This window comes from Podarcis melisellensis (assembly GCF_964234715.1).
Source record: "Podarcis melisellensis genome assembly, chromosome: 8".
In the NCBI taxonomy this organism is placed as follows: domain Eukaryota; kingdom Metazoa; phylum Chordata; class Lepidosauria; order Squamata; family Lacertidae; genus Podarcis; species Podarcis melisellensis.
The window spans coordinates 44,810,021-44,823,018 of NC_138540.1; the positions used below are offsets into that span (position 1 = coordinate 44,810,021).

At 44.7% G+C, this 12,998-nt stretch overlaps 1 protein-coding gene and 1 long non-coding RNA gene across 12 annotated transcripts in view; one reads left to right on the forward strand and one right to left on the reverse strand.

The window, feature by feature from the left end:
* RIPOR1 (RHO family interacting cell polarization regulator 1) overlaps window positions 1-8,691 on the forward strand; it is a 96,501-nt gene extending 87,810 nt beyond the window's left edge. For 9 of the 10 annotated variants that reach the window (XM_081920278.1, XM_081920277.1, XM_081920280.1 and 6 more), the window contains 7 exons: window positions 675-810; window positions 1,503-1,664; window positions 2,661-2,819; window positions 3,701-3,897; window positions 4,568-4,651; window positions 4,970-5,060; window positions 7,672-8,691. In XM_081920278.1, the coding sequence (XP_081776404.1) occupies window positions 675-810; window positions 1,503-1,664; window positions 2,661-2,819; window positions 3,701-3,897; window positions 4,568-4,651; window positions 4,970-5,060; window positions 7,672-7,769 (927 nt within the window). In that variant the 3' untranslated portion in view covers window positions 7,770-8,691. Of the gene's footprint in view, window positions 1-674; window positions 811-1,502; window positions 1,665-2,660; window positions 2,820-3,700; window positions 3,898-4,567; window positions 4,652-4,969; window positions 5,061-5,660; window positions 5,725-7,671 lie in introns of all 10 variants that reach the window. The other variant, XM_081920275.1, reaches the window with a different exon arrangement.
* On the reverse strand, window positions 8,485-12,960 carry LOC309375067. 2 transcript variants are annotated; one of them, XR_014170790.1, is made up of 2 exons: window positions 12,755-12,960; window positions 8,485-8,937 (listed from the first exon to the last, which is right to left on the reverse strand). It is a non-coding gene; the product is annotated as an uncharacterized lncRNA (long non-coding RNA). The 2 variants fall into 2 exon arrangements; XR_014170791.1 differs by lacking the exon at window positions 12,755-12,960 and adding an exon at window positions 11,305-12,575.
* Between the last annotated feature and the right edge of the window lie 38 nt (window positions 12,961-12,998).

Genomic DNA, 12,998 nt, shown 5'->3' on the forward strand with positions numbered 1-12,998 from the left:
ATTTTTTTTAATAAAAAAACACACCCAACAGCCACCCAGAATTAAAACTTTGCAAAGCCATTTGAAGAAACATAAGAAATAGGTGCTAGGCAAAAAATTGAGGAGGGCATTTCATGGTTGGGGCTCCACAATGGAAAAGGCTCTGATAACCAGCCAGCAGGAACACCTGGAGCAAGGCGCTGTTAGATTAGCTCAGTATATAGGCAGGTTGATACCAAAGGAGGTCCTTTGATAACACTGGTCCCAGGCCTTTTAGGGCTTCCTCATTCAAAACCAAGACTCTGAAATCTAGATGATGATGATGGACTACAATGCCCATCATTCCTGGCCATTGGCCATGTTGACTTGGGCTGATGGGAGTTGGTGCCCAACAACATCCAGAGTTAGTTCCCCACCACTAGAGGGAACCTGAGACTTGGCCCTTACCTTGGAACTCCTCCTCCTCGTCTTTCCTGACCATCCTGTCAGTCGGACATCACTCAAGTTGTTGGGTCCCAGCTTTGATGCCAGGCCTGCCCTTCTGTGTTGTTCTTGTGCATGATACCTAACCAGGGGGGGAGTAGCTACTTGTACTGTAGCCTTACCTTAAAAGGATTCCCCATATGCCATGCACAGTATGAGCTGAGACTGACCACCTCCACTAAGAATCTTTCCCACTTGTATCTGATTCCTAGAAACTGGGCACTTTTGGGCCCCTCCGCTGCCAGGAAATGTATGCACTCAACAGGCTGGCGAGGGAAGCACAAGTCCTGGAGATGGTCTGCCGCTTAGCAGAGGAGCGAGCCGGGACAGCCAGCTCTGCTGAGGAAGGTAAGGAAAAAAGAGGACAGATGTGGAATGAATCTGGAGTTAGCTACATCAGTGCCGGAATAGGCACTTATTTGCAGGATACAGTGAGTCAACTGTTATTCTACAAAGGGTGTCTGCAAATATACAACCAAGCATGCAGCCAGGCTGTTTGTCTTTCTTCCATAGGGTAAGGTTGGCTTCCTGCTGCCTTGTCTTTGTAAGATACATTTATACCTGCAATAGTTGTTAGTTTTGCCCTTTCTCCCATGCTTTGTTTTTTATATTTAAAAAAGTTTTTTAAAGCATTGTGTCTGTCTTTATTCAATGTAACATTCCCTGAACCCCTTTCTTTAAAAGAAGAGTTTTTAAAGAGTTGTAAAACTAAATTGAGAATGGGGAAGGGAGGAGATATTGACCTTACAGCTGCTAGCCAATCAGAGTTGTGCACAGCCATTTTCTGTAGACCTTTGCAACTTGAGCTCATCCTGCAGAGGAATGGGTACAGCTGACCATAAATATGGTGAGTGTACTTTTAGAGCATTGCTGACTGCTGTTTTCAGTGTAAATTTGTATAGGATACTTTGCAGGGGAGGGAAAGAGAGACATTTGTGGAGTTTCTAAGAGTAAGACTGGTTCAGGGGGAAATGTTCCTCCTGGTGTTATTATCATAACCAGGGGTCTAAGCTGTCTGTGTTGTCTTTTTCTCCTCTCAGTGGTAGAGTTTTCTTCATGGAAGGAGGGAGTATTGCTCTTCTGGGACAACTGTGTGGTCATGCCTAATCTATACACCTGCCCTGTAGAAAAATTCCTGCAGACACTCAATTCCCAGTATGCGGCACGAATCAACGAACGCCAGCAAGGCCTGGCAGATCCAGGTGGGTGTGACTTGGACACAGGACAGTACTTACTATATCCTTTACTTCTATCCCAATTTCATCTTACGTTCTGCAATCTTTTTTATATTCTTTGCAATTCAAGCATGGACCTGCACATTGTGCACCATCTATACTTTAGCTAGTGATGTGGGAAGGGCAAGGGGCTAATACCTTGACTGCTAGAAGTCCTCCTCAATCCCACGCTGGCTTTGACATTTCACAGTATCATACAGTTGGAAGGTACCTTGGAAGCTATTTAATCCAACCCAAGTTTCATAAAGCAAATTGTTCCACTGTTGCAACGTTTACTTTTAGGAAGTTTCTCCTAGCACTTAACTTAAATGTGTTTTCTTGCAATTTCCACCCATTAGTACTAGTCCTGCTCTGGAGCAACAGAAAACAAGCCTGTTCCATCTTCTCTGTCACAGCCCTTCAGATATTTGAAGACGGCTATCACGTCTTCCCCTAAGCACACCTGTGTCTTTCAGGCATTCCTCATTCCACTTGGTTCCCAGCTTTATGTTCCAGCAGGCATGGCTCATGTTTCATGTTGTCAGGGGTCCAGATGCTTGGGATTTTTTAATGAATGAATCTGGGGGTTCCCCGAGTGCTGAATTCTGGGCCAAATATCCATTCCTATGCTTCTTTTATGAGGAAGATGGGTATGGTTAGAGGACAAGGGTTGTTTGTGATATGTTAAAGACTGACAGTATAACTGACCCATGATTTGTTTGATGGGGTTGATCTTTGACTATGATTGAACTGTTGAGGGTGGTGGCAAAATGAGTGTAACTCAGAATGAACTCCTCAAAGCTTTATTCATATCCAAAGAGTGAACCCACCCCAGAGCTTGTTCCCAGGGACTGTTCCCAAGTCTGTATCATCCTCCAGCACCATTCAGAAGCCTGGGTGTAGTTGCAAGACCCTTGTCATATGATTGGTGCATCTACCAAGCATTTGGGAGCCACTTTGACAGTGTTTTTCCCCCTGCCACAGTGTGTGTTAAGCTGGTGGAGGAGTTTCTGCAACGCAGACTGCCCAGGCGCCAGGGGAGCTGCCAGGCTGAGCAGATCACTGTTTTCCAATACTGGAGCCACTTTGAGGCTCTGCCTGTCTTGACGCTGGACTCTTACATCATGGAGTTGGCAGAGGAAGGTATATTGTGTGACTTGTGAAGATTAATGGAGGGTTCCCACATGCATGTTGTGATGCCTGATAGCAGCAACATCAAGTGAAGACTTTCACGTGTGACCATACCTCTTGGCTCAAATGCCATTTAAAGGGTTTGATCATCACCCTGCCCATCACAAAGGATGACATTTTTTAGGGGAGGCTATTCCTTCTACCTATTAGAGGCCTTCTTTAAAGCTACTTAAGGGATCTTATTAAATTTGTCCTTAAGTGACCCAGGAGTTAATGTCATTCGCTGGCATTGTAATTCCTGCTTGTAGTTCAAGCAGATGCAACTTGCATTTATTGGAAATGCCCCCAAATTATGGAATACTTGAAGTTAGCAATGACCAACGTACAAGATGACTGGATATATGTATATTACCATCCATAATATTGTGCTATGTTAAATCATTAATATTAGCAGAGGATGGAGAAATGATGATACTGTACATCTTATTGCTGCAGTTAGAACGACTGTTAGTCAAAACTGGAAAAAATAAAGGTTCCATCAATTATAGATTGAATATTATAAATTTGGGTTATAATGTATATGCATGATGGGAGTAATGTTAAAATGCTGTAATGATTTATATATTTGTTTTATGCATTTATTTACTCGTTAATTTTGGATTGCTTAAATTAAAAAAATTCAGGGTTGTAGCCAACCAGCTTTCACTCAAGAGTAGACCCAGGGGTCTATCTATTTCAGTGAGTCTAAATGGCACTAACAGTGGATACAATAACCCTTTGTGTCTGGTCTTCAGCTTTCCCAGATGTATTCCTGAAAAGGAGTATGTAAATGAACTTCATAAATAAATAATGATGTAGCTAACCATGGAGCTGGTTCTGCCTTCACACTGTAGTGCTGCTAGCACAGAACCTGAATTCTGATGACCAAGACGTGGTCCTGAAGGCCCTGAAGCGCGTTCCTGAGAGCCGGCTTCGTAAAGATGGGCTGAAAGCCTTAAGCCTGCTTCTTGTTGAAGGAAACAGCAAGGTTGTCGGGGCCGTGTCAGCACAGTTGCGCAACCTTTCAGAGAACCCTGGCTTCCGGGAACGGGTAAATATCAACTGTGCTTGTCCTGCTGTTGGGAGGGGATTTATTGATCAGGAGATAGCCTGGTTTCAAGTGCAGCTACACTAAAGGTAAAGGGTAAAGGGACCTTTGACCGTTAGGTCCATTCGTGGCCGATTCTGGGGTTGCGGCGCTCATCATCTCGCTTTATGGGCCGAGGGAGCTGGCGTACAGCTTCTGGGTCATGTGGCCAGCATGACTAAGCCACTTCAGGCGAGCCAGAGCAGCACACGGAAACGCCGTTTACCTTCCCACTAAAGCGGTACATATTTATCTACTTGCACTTTGACGCGCCTTTGAACTGCTAGGTTGGCAGGAACAGGGACTGAGCAACGGGAGCGCACCCTGTCGCGGGGCTTCAAACCGCCGACCTTCTGATCGGCAAGTCCTAGGCTCTGTGGTTTAACCCACAGCGCCACCCGCGTACACTACAGATTGCTAAAGCATGTTGGAAGCAGTTAAACTTTCTTGATTCCTCCTGAAGAACTCTGAGAGTTGCAGTTTCGTGAAGTAGCTGAGAGTGCTTTATTAGTCATTGGTTGCTGATTTCTTAGTTGGGTGTTTTGTTTGTTGGCACCCATCTGTCTCAAGAAACAAAAGGTGTGTGGTGTACAGAAAGGGGGCACAAGCAGGCTGACTGATGTGTCTTTCCCAGGCCCTGGTCTGTTACCTTGAGCAGCTGGAGGATGAAGAGGTGCAAACACGGATTGCAGCCTGTGCAGCTCTGGGCTGCCTTAAGGTGAGGGCTAGATAGAAGCTTTTCTCAAAGGTCTGCTTTTAATATATTTACTAACTGACATTCATGAGTTTTCTGGATGTAGCTCACCCTCTGTACCTGATCATTTAAAACAAGACTTTGTTGTATGGAAGAGAGGGAAGCCTTCCCAGTGATTGCCCACTACAAGGTTGAGCAACTGTCTGGGCTGCAGTGGGCTTCAATATCCTGTATTTGTGTATTGGTCCTCCACCTTATTTGTAGCTTTGGGTTTTGGGGTTCTGTTTAGAGAAGGAGCTAAAACTTGATAACATCACCTGCTTTTACATTTCCCTCCAATAGGCTAAGGAGAGTATTGAGCAGCTGGTGTACTTGTGCCAAACGGACAAAGAGGCCGTACGAGAGGCAGCCAAACAGAGCCTAATGCTGTGTGGTGAGTGCCTTCCTTCCCTTCCCTTGTTTTCAGATATAGTTCTCTCCTGTCTCACCTGGGCAGGGCAGGCAGCTCCCTTTATGACAGTGGTTGACAACCATCAAGGGACACATTCCCTCTGGGGAATCCATTGGGGCTAAAGTCAGCAGTGTGCAGGGCCAGAGCCTGAGGTGGGTGGAGCTACCTTTTTCATTCTTTCTCCCCCCCCCCTTGCTACTCAACAGGCCACTCAGAAAGAGACAGATCACTTCTTCCAAAAATTTAAACCAGTAGGTTGCAGAGGGCTTTGGAAACCACGCTAAAGGCTATATGCAGCCCACCCTGCCAGTTGTCCACTCCTGCCTTGTGGCTTGTTGAGGGGTGGGGTCTGGCTCCATGTGGTGCTCACTCTATACTAAATGGCTAGGCTGAACTCCTAGCCTGTTTGGCCATAGATTTATGCTCTTAAATACCCCATATCTATTCCTTGATCTCTTGCTAGTGTCCACAACATAGGACAGAGCACCCTCTTGGCCCTACTTTGCTGCTCACTTAGTGAGAGTTGATATGGAACATTGAGTGTGGAAAGCACTAAGCAGTTGTTGTTTATCATTTTGTTAGATGGCACTGAGAGAACCATCTGATTGGCTAACTAGACTTCCGGGTCATGACAGCAGCTGCACAGGTCGGGATGTGTTGGCCAGTCCGTTCTTCCTCCTTCCCCCTGTGCTGCATGCTTTATCGGTGTCTCTTGTCCTGGACTCTGTTGGTCTTTATCTTGTCAGGTCTTTTGTCTCAGCTCACTCCTCCTAGTGCGCTTGTGTTCTGGCTGTGTCTTTGTCACTGTTGCAAAGGGAATGGCACACCTGTTGAGGGGCTGTGATCCAGATTACATAGGAAGTTGCCTTCTGCCAGGTCAGACTGCTTGTCCATCTTGCCCCAGTATTGTCTATTCTGGAGCGGCAGTGGCTCTCCCGTATCTGGCTGTGGTTTTCCCACCACCTACTTGTTGATCTTTCCACTAGAGATGCCAAGCACTCACCCCTGGGATCTTCAGCATGCAAAGCAAGTTCCACTTTCCTACCCAGACAGGCCTTTTAGATCAGGGGCTTGGCACTGAAAATGCCCCTATTTTTAGGCTTCCTGGTAACAAGAAGCGTGTAGTTCATCTCTTCCGAATGAAACCTGCCTTCCCAGCTAAAGGTGTCTTCTGTTTTTAAGAAGCTCAAAACACCTGGAAGATGAAGGGCTTCTCAAAGGCACACTATTTAGGCTCCTCCTGCATTCCATTAGTGATGGGTGACCAACTTCTGAGAGCTGAAAGGAGTTTAACTATAAGGTTAGGATGATGGCCTGTTGGTATCTATGTTGTCGAGAATGACAACATTCTTGTCATAGGGCATATTTCTTTGAATTGCACCCTGGGGCTTTCTACCAATGGTGGGTGTAAAGGCCTCTTGCCCCCATCCCTGCATTAGCCAGTTACAAGGCCAAGCACACCCTTCACTGAGCAGCAGGACATCCTTCACAGCATCTCTCTTGAGAGCTTCTGCCTACACCCTTGGCTTCCCCTACTGTTCATATGCTGCAACTGCAGGCCCCAGATTGGGAAGATAGGTTTCAGGGGGAAGCTTGAACACACACCAACCGTTATCACTAGAAACTAGGAGCCCAGGAGTCAGCATTGGCACAGAGCTGGTTGTATTTGTTATGGAGTGGGGTGAGATCCACAAGATCTGGCATGGCACCCTGTAAATCTTCTAAAATGAAATGGAATCTGGACAATAGTTTTTAATAATTTAAAAGACCCACTAGCAGACCATCAAAGTGCAGCAGGAGGGGATTGTCAGCAGTTGCAATGCCACAAAAACTGTTGATCCAGGTGCCTGATTGGGGGGACCTGTTGCAATCAGGTCCTGCTTGTGGAGCTTCTCGTGGGCATCTGGTTGGCCACTGTAAAAACAGGATACTGAGCTACATGAGTCATTGACCTGATCTAGCAGGCTCTTCTTATGTTCCCTTTCAAGTTCTGCTTAAATCAGCATGCCTGTTGCGGAGGGTATTTATTTACAAGTTCTAAAGTACTGCAAACAAGCAAAGATCAGCACAGGTACAAAATGAAGGGCAAATTCAAATAGAATAGTGCAGTCATGCGCCAATTTGAACATGCAGAGGAAGCAAGACAATTGTTAAATGACTGGCTGATGGACAGAAAAGGGCACCTGGAAACAAACGGTGTTCAAAAGCTACTAAATGAGCTCTTCAGATGTATCAACTGACTATTCCTACAAGGGTAAATTCTTGTCAGCCTCATCAGTCTTCATTGTTTGATTGGGGAATTGGGTTCACATTCAAGAAAATATGAATGGACCATCATCAGCAAACAATATTGACCATACATTAATTTTGGAAGTGTAGTCTTATAGATGGCCACACAGCTGGTTGGATCACCCTTAGGCAACCAAGCAATGAAGTTTTATGAAATTGGGTGGGGGAGGGAATCACCCATTTTCAGGCCAGTGTGTTGCCAAGGAAGATGACAGGGAAATTTTATGGTCTGACTCTGTAGACATGTGCAAGGCTGGGGCAAATAATATCGTAATTAACAGCTGATTGCTTTATCTGCTTGCAGGAGAAGATGGGAAATCTGCTCATCGACGTCTTGAAGAGTCTCTTGACAGTTTGCCCCGAATCTTTGCCCCGGGGAGCATGGCCAGCACTGCGTTCTGAAGGGTGCCACACAAACTGACCAGCCAGATCCTTTTGGGACCCAGACTTTGCATGCCACAGAACTTCAACCAAGTCACACAGACTGGGGTCAGACTAGTGTGCCATAGACTGGGCAGCTCTTTGCCCCTAAGCGCATGCACACACTGCAGTATTAGCATCACCCACACGCTGTCTTATGTGGAGGATGCCTTTTCCTAGCCCCAATGGCTGCTTCACTCATGGAACTAACATGAGTACAAGACACTGAGAGATCCGCTTGTTTTTTTTCCTACAGGAGCCCACGGGGCTGAGGGATTGAGTATGGCTCTCTGCCATTTGCCAGGATCAATACACCACATTTTGGAGAAAAACATCAGCTGAGCATTATGGCCATGCCAGAAAGTCTCAGTTGCTAAAGCCATCTCCCATTTGAGACAAACTTGGAAGAATTTTTGTGTGTTCTTGAAGTCCCACTTAGTGTTCAACTTGTTCTTAGCTTGCCCATGTCCTCCACCCTCTGGGGCTGTGAATACTGCAGGAAATTGGGACCAGGTATATTCTGCTACTGAGGAGCTGCAAACTCTTCTCTCGGTTCTGAGAGGTGGGGGGGGGGGAAAGAAAGTGCACAACAATTACAGGAGGGAGTTTCCCACCTCCCAGTGGAGGAGGAAGAAAGGACTGATTGTTTTTAACAGTGGTGCTGTGGCAGATGGAAGCAACATGGATAGACAAACGCTGCCACTTCTTTGGCTATTTTATTATTTTTATTTACACATTTTTTTGGGGGGGAGGTTGCAGACAAAAGCAAAAAGTCTTTTCTATAAAATCTCTATAATTTTATCTGTATATCTACATAGATATATAAATATATATAATGTAATTATCAAGAGGTTTGGCTAATTTTGACTTTAAGCCTGAAATAAAAAGAAGTTTGAGCAAGTGAGTTGGGTGTACATCATTTTGTGACTGCTGCTGTGGAGTTTCCCTAACCAAACTGGGAAGGAGCGAGGTGTTGTGAAACCTCAAGTGGTCAAAAACACCTTAGGTAACTCAAGTCAACAAAGTACAGCATTGAAGTTTTTCAGTGGTTTTACAGGTGGTGAAATAAAAAGGAAGATGGACTGAGCTTCTTTCCAGAAGTGAAAGGGGAACGCTGAAGACCACAGGCAACAAGTCATCCTTGTCCTTCCTGCAGTACAGAAAATAGAAATGGAAACCATTATTCATTGATTTTCAATATTCATACCCTGCCTTGTTAAATAAGGTTCTCTGAATATTATAGATAGATATAAATCAACACAGCAGCAAAAGCAAGCTGCCAAACTAACAATCTTAAAGATATTAACAGTGCAATCCTACATATTTTAGTCAAAAGTAAGCGTTCAAGACAGCTTACACTCATTTAGGTAGGTATAGGATTGTAGTGCAAAACACTAAAAAGTTAACGGGAAGATGAAATTCAAGGAGAGTAATCTGAAAAAGTTCACTGAAATAGGTCTTTCCTGCCTATCTGAAAGCAAACAACAAAGGGGGCAGGTGAACCCCCTTGACATGTTATTCCAGATCTGAAAAGGCCCTGTGGTGGTGAGGGAACGTAGAGCAGGGCCTCAGAAGACAAAGATGTTAAGACAAGTTTCATATGGAGAAAGGTGATTCTTGAGACAACCTAGGCTGAGAATTCTTTGGGGATGTCTTCTGAAAACATTAGCTCAATGTGTCTGCAACTTGAATAGAAGCAAAGGTGCTGAACAAGATGCAACATAATTCACATTTTTTTACATTTAAATGCAGGTATGTGCCCCCCTCCCCAGTATGGATCAGAAATATAGGGGGAGGGCAAAGGGCTAAAGCCTCCACATTTCTCCAAGTCATGGGACTTACGTCTGCCATTTACTTTTTTTTTTTTAAGTAACACAGTTGTAAACTGTGTGGATAGAATCTCATCTAGTTTGACCGTAAGAAAATAAGAACGTTCCTCCAGTTGTCTGGGAGCACTTGATGCCGCAGTGTTTTTGAATCAATGCCTGAATGAGAGCTGCATATAGGCTGTTAGGTAAGAACAGAAAATGCATTTTGAAAGTGGATAAATACAGGTTAGGTAAATGCGCTTATAAAAATATGCATGTGCCCGTGAATTTCCCTGTACCACTTGTGACTCCAAAAAGCTCCTACACCCAGAAACTAGCATAAAGATGTCCGACTTACATTAACCTAGAGTCACTGGGCAAAATGAGCTATTTATTGAGGAAAGCCCAAGGGTATATGGATGTAAAGTAAATTAAAACCAAGGTTGTTCCTAAATTAATTCTTCCTTGGCTTGTGACATCAAAATGTGGTGTCTTGAGATCCTCAGCTTGAATGAATCCCTTTAGCATAGAGATGGGGAACCCCTGTACTTCCAGACTATCATAGTTTTTGACCATTGGCCATACTGACTGGGACAGAGGGCATTTAGCCATCTAACACCTGGAGGGCCACAGTCTCCCTCTCCCTGATGAGGAATACTTCACTCCTGCGAAAGACCCAGCTATTTGCCCTGTATAATTGTTTCGTTGGAGTTTCTTGTTGGCACATCCCTGGGTTTCGTTTCCACATGGGTACTTCACTAAAATGTATTGAAAGTGCCCTAAGCTGCTTCCCTAGCCTGCCACTAAGATGAAATGCATAACTTTTGAATTAGGCCTAGTGCCTGGACTATACCACTTTAGGTGGAAGTTCCTGTGATTGTGTAGAGGTAACTCGCAGCTTATATGAGGGTTTGGTTTCAGGGGTCCACGTGCAAATGCAAAATAGTATAAAGCCAGAAACCTCTGGAACTGCTCTCCCCATGACTATCCCTGTCTATAGCAGCCTTGCCCTTGACCTCACTTACTGCCCTCTGGGAAGGATGTGCAAGGCCTAGGGCCCTCATGTAACCTTCCCAGAGCCCAATAAGCAAAATGGAAGGCCAAAAAAAGATCTTTTTGCAGTGGGTTTTCTCTGCTCTCCGTTTATTTACCCACTGCCCACATAAAGTTGTGATGTAGGAGAAATCAGTGTAAGCTTCATACGTTCAGTTGTACTTGTACCTCCCTCTCCCATACAAAGAATAAAATACCTTTCGAGAGAGAGAGCACACAATCTGTTAACATTGCTACCCTGTTAACTAGGGGATTGTTAAAGTACCCACAGGCACCTGCAAAGCCTGAGAAAATTCATACAAGGCAAACGATTTCCAACATCTATCATTGCTGCTGTCTGGTTTTCTAGTGGGAAGCATTGAGTCATGCTTCCCATGAGGTCCACCAAGAGTAAAATGGCCATCCAGCAAATCCAGAAAATAGATGTTTGGGGGTTTCTTGGGCAGCAGGTTTATGGAGGATCACTGCCTATGCTCAGCATTAAATCCTTCCCTAGCTGTTTTTAGCTGGTGTAAGTAGATGGAAGTGGGGAGGTTTCCCTGAAGCTGTCGTTTGAGAGGAAACTGGAAAGGGCCAGCCCCAGGTAGGGGTGGTCCTATGCACTGTTCATTCTAGTGCCCGCCCCACCCCCCGTCAATATGCCCTAGCAGGCATACCTGTTAGTAATGGTTGGCAGAAGCAACAGTGCTGCTTTCAGCAATGCTGGATGGCAGGGACTAGCTACCATGTTAATTTCCTTCAATACCTTGTAACAGCACTTTGTCAGGGGTGTTGTGTTGGCCCACAAAAATAAAGGGGAACTCAGAGCAGGTATCAGTGATGTTGGGACCCTGATGGTTGTCCTGGAACTGGAGATAAAGGGTTGGACCCAGACATAGTCGTCCTCTTTTTGCCAAGAGAGGAAGACAGGTGACAGATGCATAGTGAAAGCCATGAAGCTCACTGGTGACCTTGGGCCAGTCATTGCCTCTCAGCCTAACCTACCTCACAGGGTTTTTGGGAGGATGAAATGGAGAAGAGTACCACCTTCAGATTCTTGGAACACCACCTTCAGATTCTTGGAAGATAAAGGGGGTATATAAATGTAATTAATAAAAAATATATATGTTGATTTCTTCTAGGAGAGAACTGTTCTTTTGTAGAAAACGCTGCTTCCCTTCAAGATGGCATCTTCTGCTGCAAGGCCACAAAAATTACCACAGCTCCAATTAAAGAACTAGGATTAATTAAAGAATAGGGATTAGAGATATATAGAGGATATTTTGTGGTGAGGGGAGGTATATAAATACTATTAAAGTAGAAGAAATGTATTTTAAAACAACCACCAAACATATAGTCGCTACATTCATGTTACATATGCAGCAAGGAACACCCTGAATAACTATAATCCACTGGCTCCATAAGGACAGGTAAGGGGGTTCTAGACAGAGCTACTTCCCATTTTAGAAACCAAGCACCATTTTAAAGTAAAATCTAAACTGCCTGAATGTGGAATGGGACACTAGCAAATCTCTTTAATACGTTTTCTGCTGAATTTCTGGTAATCACTTTCAACTACAAACTGTTCTCTTAGATATTTGAAGAGGGGTGGGAATCCTTCACTAAAAACTGGGATGGGTTGTAGTTAGTTTACCTACATTCCAGGTACGGCTACAAATACTGTATGGACTTTGAAAGGACATCAACCCACCTGTTGTGATCCTTTCCCTAGTTAGGGTCAATTTACCTGATTACTGTGTCTTTCAAGTAAGACAAATGAGATTTGAAAAGCAAACATCCCCATGACTTTTAAAGATTGTAAATCTTTAAAATTTTAAAAGATTTAAAAGACTGTAGATCCCCCCCCCCCCGCTCTTTTGGGTATCAGGGCTTTAATGGCTGTGCATCAAATTAAAAAGGACAGCAGTATTTCTCACCACAGATATACATTAAGTACTTAATCCGAGATACCACTGTACACTGACAGGTGGCAGCTTTGCCTGTTGAATTTCTGCCTACTATGGGATTGTTAAAGGTTTAATTCTAATATAAAAATAAGTGGCATATCTATTTTGAGGCAAAGGTGTGCAACCACAAACTGCCTCTGACAAGCTGCAGTTAACTTACATATCCAAGCTCGCCTGTTTTGGTTTTGGACACGTTTGCACCAATTTGCTCCTGATTATACCAACACGACGCCCGTGACACCCCCGCCCGTTGACAGAGATTTTCCTTTCTCGGCAGGTGGCAACAGGGCAAACGTCACCTCAAGAGGGCGCCACACCGCGGAACCAATCCCATTGCCCGCGCTTGCAACGTGCAAGTGCTCTGCACCCTCGGCCCAGGCCGCGCGTGACGTCACAGCGCCACC